At 37.1% G+C, this 11479-nt stretch overlaps 1 protein-coding gene across 1 annotated transcript in view; it reads left to right on the forward strand.

Moving 5' to 3' along the window:
• NFXL1 (nuclear transcription factor, X-box binding like 1) overlaps positions 1-11479 on the forward strand; it is a 70829-nt gene that overhangs the window by 21074 nt on the left and 38276 nt on the right. The window contains exons 11-12 of the mRNA XM_008062552.2: positions 2525-2647; positions 6812-6902. Of these exons, the coding sequence (XP_008060743.2) occupies positions 2525-2647; positions 6812-6902 (214 nt within the window). The remainder of the gene's footprint in view (positions 1-2524; positions 2648-6811; positions 6903-11479) is intronic.

The following is an 11479-nucleotide window of genomic DNA, read 5'->3' on the forward strand; positions in this document are numbered from 1 at the left end:
AGTCTCATCCAGGGCAAGACCCTAACTCTTCAATTCTTTGAAGGCCGGGAAAGGTGAAGAGGCTGCAGAAAACAAGTGTGAAGCTAACAGAGGTGGTTCATGAGGTTTAAGGAAAGAAGTTGTCTTCATAACATAAAAGTGTAGGATGAACTGCAGGTGCTAGTGGAGAAGCTACAGCAGGTTTTCCAGAAGATCTAGCTAAGGAAATTGGTGGCTACGTTAAACACCAGATCTTCAATGCAAAAGAAACAGCTTTCCATTGGAAGAAGGTGCTGGAGGCTTTAATAGAGAAGTCAATGCCTGGCCTTGAAGCTTCAAAGGACAGGCTGACTCTCTTGTTAGAGACTAATGCAGCTGGTGACTTCAGTTGATACCAGTGCTTAGGTACTATTCTGGAAATTGGATGGTCCTTAAGAATTATGGTAAGTCTACTCTGCCTGTGCTCCCTAAATGGAACAAAAAAGTCAAAACAGCACATCTGTTTATAGCATGTTTTACTGATTTTTTTTTAAAGCCCACTTTTGAGACCTACTGCTTGATAAAAAAGGTTCCTTTTACATACTACTCATTGACAGTGCATCGGGTCTGCAAGCTCTGATGGAGATGTACAAGGAGATTAATGCTATTTTCATGCCAGGTAACAACATCCATTGTGCAGCCCATGAGCCAAGGAGTGATTGCAACTTGCAAGTCTTATTACATACAAAAGTGTAAATTTGTTATGAAAGTCTACTACTTAAGAAATACATTTTGTAAGACCATAGCTGCCATAGATCATAATTCCTCTGATGGATCTGGGCAAAGTAAATTGAAAACCTTCTGGAAAGGATTCACCATTCTAGATGCCATTCAGAACATTCATTTTTCAGTGGAGTGGGTCAGAATACCAACATGAACTGGAGTTTGGAAGAGGTTGATTCCGACCCTTGTGGATGACTTTGAGGGGTTCAAGACTTCAGTGGAGGAAGTTGCTGCAGATGTGGTAGAAACAGCAAGAGAACTAGAACTAGAAGTGGAGTTTGAAGGTGGGCCTGAATTACTGTAATCTCATAAAACTTGAACAGAAGAGAAGTTGCTTCATATGGATGAACAAAGAAAATGGCTTCTTAAAATGGAATCTACAGCTGGTGAAGATACCGTGAATGTTATTGAAATGACAGCAAAAGGTTAGGATTTAGAGTATTATTTAAACTTAGTTGATAAAGCGGCAGAGGATTTGAGAGTACTTACTGACTTCAGTTTTGGAAGAAGTTCTTTGGTAGGCAAAATGCTATCAGATAGCATCATGTGCTATGGAGAAATCATTCATGAAAGGAAGAGTCAATTGATGTGGCATACTTTGTTGTTGTCTTATTTTAATATATTACCACAGCCAACCTCACCTTTAGCATCTACCATCCTGATCAGCAAGTAGCTATGAACAGTCGAGGCAAGACCCTCCACCAGCAGAAAGATAATGACTGACTGAAGGCTCAGTTGATTGTTAGCATTTTTAGCAATAAAATATTTTAAAATTAAGGTATGTACATTTTTTTAAAGGCATAATGGGGTTGCATACTTAGTAGACCATAGTATAAACATAACTTTTATATGCACTGGCTAGGTGCGGTGGCTCACGCCTGTAATCCCAGCACTTTGGGAGGTGGAAGAGAGAGGATTGCCTGAGCTCAGGGGTTTGAGATGAGCCTGGGCAACTTGGTGAGACCTCGTTTCTACAATAAATCAAAAAAATTAGCCAGTGTGGTGGCACATGCTTGTGGTTCCAGCTACTTGGAAGGCTGAGGTGGAAGGATTGCCTGAGCCCAGTAGCTTGAGGCTGCGGTGGCCATGAGCATGCCACTGCTCTCCAGCCTGGGCCACAGATTGAGACTCTGACTCAAAAAAAAAAAAATTTTTGTGTGACTAACTTTATTGTGATGTTTACTTTATTGCTGCAGTGGTGTGGTGCTGAACCCTCAATATTTCCATGGTATGCCTGTATTCTAGCAATCAAATCTAAAAGTTAGCTTTTGTTTGTTTTTACCTGGTAAAAGTTTGAATGTTGTCTTTTTTATAGTCTAGTGGGGTTGTTTTTTCCCAGAAGACATTCAGTCTTGAATTAGGCTTAGTGATGATGGAAAGAAGCAGTACCTCATCTTGAGACTTTAAAGTTGTGTATGTCGTTTCAGTTTGGTCTGTTTTACCAGAGCAACAAGTTAGCTTACTAGATAATTCAGTTTTCTTCCTTTACTGAGACAAGATGTGCACAGGTTATGGTTGTGACTAGATGTGAGTGGTTTGTATACGTGAGGTTTTTTTTTTTTTTTAACTACTTAGTATCAAATTTCTACTGAATTTAATAACATTCATATGAAGTCCTTTTTGTTATAAAATAAGATTAAACATATTTTAGGAAATTCAGATTTGTTTTTGGTAAAATCATTCATACATTTTTGTTCTTTATGTTTTAGTAGTTATAGAAATTGCAACATGGGGGAAAAAGTTAACAAAAATCAGTTTTAATAGCTTTTCTTTGATTCCTCAGGAAGTGGAAAAGCATTGCCGGTGTGGGAAGCATACAAAACGAATGCCATGTCATAAGCCTTACCTTTGTGAAACCAAGTGTGTTAAGATGCGTGACTGTCAGAAACATCAGTGTCGGAGAAAGGTATGTGTGATAAACTTGGGAAATGCTGATTTAAAGGCTGTCTAGGATTTTTTGGAGGGGTCCATGATAAGTTTTATCTTGACTTGTTCCCCAAAAGTTCAGGTAAATTCTTTAGTTTCCATGTAAAATATTAAAAACTATTCTAGGTTAGCCCTGATCATCACTTGCGTGAGTGGGAAATCATACCAGTTGTTTTAATGAAGAAGAACTTCTTGTCTTGTGCATTATCCTTTCAGCTTGGTTCTTGATCTGTTTCTGATCCCTGACTTAAAAGCATCATTAGCATTTGCGAAAGGGATAGTTCTTTTGGTAGTAGAGCTTGGATTATTCATATCTTATTACTGGCACTTGGTTTAGTTTAAGGTTGAAAGGAGTATTTTGTTGAGTCTGTGGGTTTTTAGTTCTTTCTGGTCCCCCTGTTTCTGGTAAGATTCCTTGTTCTTAAATCTAATGAAATATAGTGATTTCAGCTTTCTTTTGTTTAGTGGTAGCATGTTGTATCTTTAGTCCCATTCTTTTAGTTCTAACCTATTCATATCTTTGTTTAAAAACATTTCCTATAGACAGCATTTAGATTTTATTTTATTTTATCCAAGTTGACAATCTTTGTTGTTTAATTTAGGTATTAGCCCTTTTCATTTATTTTTTACTTTATTTATTTTTTGAATTGGAGACTCACTCTGTTGCCCAGGCTGGAGTTCAGTGGCATGATCATATCTCACCGCAGCCCTGACCTCCTGACCTCAGGCGATCCTTCCACCTTCGCCTTCCAAATAGGTGCGACTATAGGCACGCACCACTACACCCGGCTAAATTTTTTGACGTTTTTTTTTTTTTTTTTTTTTTTATAGAGACAAGGTTTTGCTATGTTATTCAGGATGGTCTCGACCTCCTAGGCTTAAGCAGTCTGCTCGCCTTGGCCTTCCAAAGTGTTGGGATTACAGGTGTGAGCCACTGCATTCAGCCAGCCAGTCTTTTTCATTTAACATGATCTAACATGACTGAATTTAAATCTGCCATCTTGTTATTTATTTTCTATTTGCCCATCTATTTCTTTTCTCTTTTTCTGTTTTCTCTTTGAGTGTTGATTTTCAGTGATTCTACTGATCTTCTTTATTTGCTTATTAGCTGTATCTCCTTTTTCACCCTTTTTAGAGGGCAGGGGAGACTTTTAGGCTTTATAGTCTTTAAAAACCTTACAGCAGTATGTTTTATTTTCTTTCTCCTGACTTAAAATGTATGATTTTTATATATTTTATACTCATGTGTTTTATAAACCGCAAGTACATTGTTTTTATTTTTGCTTTAAACAGTTTTCTTTTAAAGAGTTTAAAAAATAAGAAAAAGTAGTCTTTGGTATTTATCACCATAATTTTGGATGCTTTTCATCCTTTTGTATAGATTCACATTTTCATTTGGTTTCATTTTCTTTCTTGAAGGATTTCTTGTAGTGCTGATCATGAGTTGTTTAAACTTTGGTATGTTTGAAAATACCTTTCTTTAGTATTCATTTTGGAAAAATATTTTTATTGTAAGATCTAGTGTGGCAGTTTTTTCCTTCATACTTTAAATGTGTTGCTGCATTCTTTTTTGGCTTGCGTTCTTCCAACAGGTAGTATGCTGTGTTTGTTCTCTCTATTCCTCTGTGCCTATTGATTCTTTTTTATTTTTTTTTCTGACTGATTATTAAGACCTTTCTCCTTACTACCAGTTTTCAGCAATTTGTTTCTGGTATTCCTTGGTATTATGATCTTCATGTTTCTTTAGCTTGGTTTTTGTTGGGCTTCTTGGATCTGTAAGTTTATAGTTTTCATCTTTATTTTTTATCTTTATTTCTTCAGGTTTTTTTTCCCTACCCGTCACCTTCTGAGAATGTGATAACACATATAGTATGGTGCTTGAGATCCCAGGCTCACTGATGCTCTGTTTCTTTTTCAGTCTTAATTTCTGTGTTTTAGGTGGCTTATTTTTGTCTTCAAGTTCACTAATTTTTTTCTGTATTGTCTGGTGTGCTTTTTATCCCATCCTGTGTTTTTCATCTCAGATGTTGCATGTTTCACGTCTAGAAGCTGGATTTAGATCTTTTTTTATATCTTCTGTGTTTCTCCTTTGCAGCATGCCCTCACATTCCTTTATCTTGAATGTAGGGTGGGTACTTATCGTGTCTATTTGAATGTCCTTCCTACTAATTCTGTCATCTCCCATTTTGGGCTGTTTCTGTTTACTGATTTTTCTGTTCCTTTTGTTTTATATTTTCCTACTGGCCTGCTGGATGATTTTTGGTTGAGTTCTAGACATTGCAAACAACGTTTTGGGTACTGGGTTTTTTTGTGTGTGTTCCTTTAAATGTTTTTTAAGTTTTGTTCTGGGACACAGTTAAGTTATTTTAAAACCACTTGGTCCTTTAGAGGCTTGATTTTGTTAGGTGTGGCCCAGGCCCCCTGTGTCTGGGACTGGTTTGGCCCTACTGCTGAACATTGACTCTTCTAAGCACTCAATGCCTGTATCTGAGAAGGTCCCTCTACTCTGGCTGTGAGGAGGACAGGACATTTCCAGCCTTGTGTACTTTTTGGAAATTATTCTGCCTCCTCCTTCTGGTGGTTCTTTCTCAAGTTTTGAGCAGTTTCCTCGTGTTTGTACAGACTAGTACTCAGCCAAAGACCTGAGAGGTCCCTTCTGGAGTTCTCCAGAGCTTTCTCTGTACTCCCACCCTCTCTCTACAAATTCTAGCCACACTGGTTTCTCTGAACTATGGATTTTGTCTGCCCAACTTGGTGAGGCTACTAGCCACTGCCTGTGACCTCCTTCCTGTGCTGCAGTTTAGAAGCTTTGGTCTCAGCAGGCTCCAGTGCAGGCTCACCTTGTTTGCTTCCCCTTGCCTGGGGACTGCCATCCTGTGCTGTCTAATCATCTGATGTCTGACAACTGTAGCTTCTTTTCTTTTGTCTGGTTGGTTCTTGCAGCTCAATCATGGCCAGAAACAGAAGTGTCTGTGAGCTTATTCAAGTCATAGACCACATGATTTTGACCCACCTGCCACTGGCACAGTGATAGGCCCATGGTATTACTTTACTTTGTAAATGTTTGTCTAATTGAGTGAACTGCTTTGACTTTCTTTTTTTTTAGTTAGAGTCACTCTATTGCCCAGGCTGGAGTGCAGTGGCACATTCATGACTATTGCAGCCTCGACCTTCTGGGCTCAAATGATCCTTCCACTTGAGCCTCCTGAGTAGCTGGAGCTACAGGCATGTGCCACCATGCCCGGCTAATTTTTTTTATTTATTGTAGAGATGAGGTCTCATCATGTTACCCAGGCTGGTCTCAAACTCCTGGGCTCAGGTATCCTTGGCCTCCCAAAGTGCTGGGATTACAAGCATGAGCCACTATGCCCAGCCTGTTTTGACTTTTAATTGCTTTTCAATAATGCATATTTTCTTTTGAGCTACTTTGTTTTACTGAAACTTATTCTTACTTAAACTACAACTCTGTTTCTTTAAGACAGTTGTAGTCTTTATTTTCTTTCCAAAGTTAGGCTACATAAGAAGTCAAGGATAGTCAAAATACATACTTTCAGTAGTTGCCTTGTGTCCATGAATCAAAAATGAGGACAGGTCATAGGTAGCTATATTTCTCACAGATTGGGAATTAGGGGTGTGACAAAATAAGGCCAGATGCAAGTAGCCTGTTTCTGCTCCTCTTCTTTAGTGTCTGATCCTGGGTTTGAAAACAACTGCCAAACTAATCTGTACATTGAGCTGATTTTATTTTAATTACATTTTAAAAATAGCCAGACTAATTGCCTGAATTGACTATAGCATTTGATCAGATTCTTTGTTTTTGGTTATTGTTATCAATCTCTGCATAGATATATCTAGTAAATGAAATTATATAATGGAAATGTTTTGTGTCATAGAATAACTGAAGCTCAAGAAAATTTAGTGTGATTCTGTTAAATTAGGTCATTTTTTATTTAAACTTCTAAATAAGTTCTTAAAACAGTGTAGTTACTAGAAGAATGTTGATTCTTCAAAAAGAAGAATGCTTTCATTCTTATAGTGAAATGAAATTTCTTTTGCTTTTCATAAGTTCTGTAGCTAGTAATAACATTCGTATTATTCATGGGTTTTCAAATTACCTGTTCTTTATATATTGCTTTCTCTTCAGTGTTGCCCTGGAAACTGTCCACCTTGTGATCAAAACTGTGGACGGACTTTAGGATGTAGAAACCATAAGTGTCCATCTGTCTGCCACAGAGGTAAATGTTTGTATTTACATAGTGCTTTACAGTTGATAGCGAGCTTTCACATTCATTATCTTACTTGACCTTCTTGACAACCTTGAGAACAACCTTGAGAACAAGGTGCGTGGGCAGTTGCCAATATCCTATTTTATGGACAAAGAGATTGAAGCTAGAGTGAGTTCAGTGCCTTGCTCAGGGACATGTCTAGCACACTGGAACCCAGGATTTCTGAATCACAGTTTTGTCCATTCTGTAACAAACACCATGTTATTGTTTTCTCACTTCCTCCTAACCTTCCCGTCACAATTTTTAATTTGTCAAGTTTTGTAGGTTTTTAGTTTTATTCTGAATTTTACACATTTATATGGAATTAAATCTGGCTAGAGATTGGATGTTTCCTCATGATCCCTGTATGCTCTTTTTTGTTAATGTGGGTCTTATCCACTGACATTTGTTGTATTTGAAATTATAATAAAATGTAATATTTATTATCTTATTTGAAAATAGCAATAATAAACACACTACATCTTAATGCAAGTCTTTTTTTTGAAAAATAGCTATCTTCTGAAAAAATTAGTGAGAATGGTATTGTTTTACATTCTTACAAATGTCTTTAATGTTTAGCTTCGTAGACGACAGCTGTATTCATATACATGCTTCTGCATTCAGTCTGTCATGATATGACTTGTTGTAGCTTCTGGAAACTACTCTATTCATGTTGAGACCTTGCAGACCCCTTGAAAGGGTCTCAGGGACCACTAGAGTTTCTGGGCCACACTGTGAGAATTGTGTTCTAAAGTTATTTCTAGACATTGAGAACTGAGTTAATGGCTGATTTGGAATATGTTGATGTAAAATGGAATTGACTGAGATGTGGTATAGAGTACTGGAAAGATCTTGAACTAGAGTAAAAGGTTCTGGGTTCAAGTGTAGACTCTGCCACTTAGTAGCTTCATTAATACCTGGGACATACCACTGACCTGTTTTCATTGTCCTTCTTTGGTATTGATGGGTACTGGATACCTCTGCTGCTCTCTTAATTCTTTCAGAAATCCTGCAAGGCGTATGGAACTGCTATTATTTTCTATGTGGAAATGGGCCAAGAGACTGTCGGCCCAGAGTTCTAGAACTAGTTGCAGGGTCAGGATGTGAACCCAAAGTTTATTATACTTCCATTCTCCTACACTGCCCTCCCCCCATCAGGACAAGTGTCAGATTTCATTTACCCTGTAGACATTTTTCTGTGGATGTTCTCCAATTTGCCAGTGTCTTTAAATGTGAAGTCTAGAACTAGTTTTTCAGGTATGTTCTCACCATTACTAGAGGGATTTTATTTCTTTTTGTGGGTATATCATATCACTGACCCATTGAGTTTAAATTTCATTAAAATTCTAACATGTTATTAATTTACTTACCAAGTATTTTTAAGTGTCTACTAAGTACTAGGCACTAGAATTGCAAGAGTGAACAAAATTGATAAAGTCTCTGCTCTCGTGGAACTTATTTTTTACTCCCCCTCTCAGTAGAATACAAATTAATCAAGTTAATATAGGATATCAGGTAGTGACAAGCATTACTAGAAAATTAGAGTAAGCTAGGCCAGGTGTAGTGACTCAAGCCTGTAACCCCAGTATTTTGGGAGGCCGAGATGAGAGGATTGCCTGAGCTCAGGGGGTTCGAGACCAGCCTGGGCAACTTGGTGAGACCTTGTCACTACAATTTAAAAAAAAACCCAAAAACAGTAAAACTAAAATTATGATGACTGGGATGGTGTGTACTATTTTATATACCATGGCCAGGAGAGAATGCTGAAAAGATAACATTTGAGAGGGGACTTGAAAGAAAGAAGGAATCAGCCATATGGAATGGGAGTGGGGTAACGTCCTAGGAAGGACAGGGGTGACTGCCAGTGCCTGAGACAGGAGCGTCTGAAGGTACAGCAAGGCTAGTGACTGAAGTAGAGGGCAGTAGGGACAAATGGCAGGACATGTGGTCAAAGAGATGGTGGGAGAAAGGACTGCCCGGCAGGCAGATGGGTACAAGGCCTTGGAGATCATCACATGGGAAACCTTACTAGTTGAATGGCCATTCAAGAAATCAGATCAGTAGCTGATAATTTCTTTCTTCAGGAAAACATCAGGCCTAGCTGATTTTTACACGTGATTTCTAATATTTATGGTATATATAGGTTAGTCTTCTCATAAACTATTTGAAAGTAATGTGACAAAAGAACATGCCCATCTCAGTGTATCATCTGACAAGGAAAGTAAGAGAAAATTACAGGCCAGGCTAAGAACTCATGACCATATTTGTAGATATTAAAGTTTTAGATATTCACATCCAGCTTTCCAGTACCATAGTATTTACTATCCAAATCATAACTCTGTCATAACCAAGTTGAGTTTATTCCACAATGTATGATTGGTTTAACATTAGTAAATCTAATACTGTGTGACTCATCACATGAAGAAATTAAAGGAGAAATGAGGTTATCTTGATAAATGTCAAAAAAAATGGTTGGTAAAATCCAGCATCCATATTTGATGAAAACTCAACTGAAAGTAGAAGGAAGTATCCTTAACCTGATACAGAGTCTCTGCTAAGAGACTGGAGCAGACACCATACCTAGTGAAGACGTGTAGAAAGCTTTTCTCACTGTCGTATTATTTTGGAGTAAATCCCAGAAATGGTTCAGTATTCATCTCTAAAGGATGGATTCCAAATCTAAAAAGAGTTAACATATTTTTTCATGTAGCAAATATCTGGCATTGAGATTTCTTATCTCATTAAGTAGCTTCGTTTTTAATTCAGTTTGTACGACTCAGAAACCTAATAAGATCGACATGTAACTGGTTATGTCTCTAAAATCTTTTAATTTATAATTCCCCTTCTCCATCTCCTTTTTTGGTGACTTATTTGTTGAAGAAACTAGATTATTTTGTTTCTCAGGATCTGGATTCTGCAAGTTGCCTCTCTGTTGAATTATTTAACATGCCCCGTTGTCCTCTGGATTTCCTGCAACTTATTAAACCTAGAGGCTTGATCAGGTTCAGGTCTGATATTTTTGGAGGTGTTTATTTTTTCAAAATGATTCTTATTAACCTCTAGAAAAGCTTAATTAGTCCCTAACACGTTTTCCCTGATGGAAAATATGTGGAAGATACAGTTGTGCAATTCTCACTGTTTCCATAATTTACAGTTACATAAGAATGTGGAATCTTTATTTCATACCATTTTCCATCATTCTAGAGTCCTTCATAGTCAAAATTATCCTGAAATTCATAGGGAGAGAATTCTAACTCCATGTTTGCTTTGTGAATATATGAAAATTTGATTTATAGTTTTTTTGAGTTCAAGGTCATTTATGTTTATGGTTTTGAAACTACCAGAATCATGTCTGTTTTACCTCTTGACATCCAGAATAGTCATAGTCTCTGTATGCTGCTTTTCCATTTAAAAAACACTATCACTGAAGCTATTTTAATTAATATCTGTCTTGTTATATGGGTCCCTGTAACAAATTTCTTTTGGTTAGTAAGAGAGACTGTTTAGAGAAATTATCCTTTATTCTCAAGATTTAAATTTTAAAAGTGATGCTATAGTTTAGAGTAGCAAAAAGGTTATGTTTGATAAGTTCCTCTTTGAATTGCTAAAGGTGAATGAAAAATTATCATTGGTAAGTATATAAGTTGATACAATATGCTGAATGAAAACAGACTTAAATGTCACTATTAACTTTAAAAATACAACATCTAGTCATTCTTTGGGATAGATCAAAATACCATTGATCATGTGGGTCTAGTGTAGGGCTTGTGTTACCATCATGGTTAAGACTTCGCTAGATTATACTTAGCAAAACACATTTGGTAATTTATACATTAAATATTATGTTTTTCCTGCTAAGGCTTTTGCTCTCATTTTCTCCTCTGTGTTCATTATTTGAATCATAATTCCTAATTTGTATGTGTTTTAGGGAACTTTTTTGAACTTATAGAGACATTTAGACTAGGATATTTTCCATCATTAATCTTTTCTCATCAGGTTAACTGATGGCCAATATTTTGCTTGATCCTGACACCCGGGCAGCAGTCTCTTTAAGATGTTCATTTCTTAGTTGACAACTCTTATTCCCTCCTGATTGTCTCATTTCTGATGGAGTTTCTTACTGGGAAACTAGAGTGAGAAGAAAGCCCTTAAGATGCTGACAGAGCCTCTGGGGGAGAACTTTATAGCCTGTTTAAAAGGTTCCTTTTGTTTTGTGTGTTTCTATCAACCCATAACAAAACTGAAACTAAAAAAAACAAAAAAAAACAACAACAAAAAACTGAAACCCAAATACCGTTTATTTTTGGGTGTTTGGAAGGGACATATTTGGAATTACAGCCTGCAATGGAGGCTTAGCATTTAGTCTTTTCACAAAGCACAAATAATGAGAATGCACTGTACTTGTTAATAACCAATATCAGATCATGAGAAAGAAGTTATTGGAGGATTTATATAAAAATAGGTATGTAAGCCGGGCTCGGTGGCTCAGCCTGTAATCCCGTGCCTTGGGAGGCTGAGGTGAGTGGATTGCCTGAGCCCGTGGGTTC

Source organism: Carlito syrichta, unplaced genomic scaffold (genome assembly GCF_000164805.1).
Source record: "Carlito syrichta isolate Samal-C Ts95f unplaced genomic scaffold, Tarsius_syrichta-2.0.1 Scaffold305745, whole genome shotgun sequence".
Classification (NCBI taxonomy): Eukaryota; Metazoa; Chordata; class Mammalia; order Primates; family Tarsiidae; genus Carlito; species Carlito syrichta.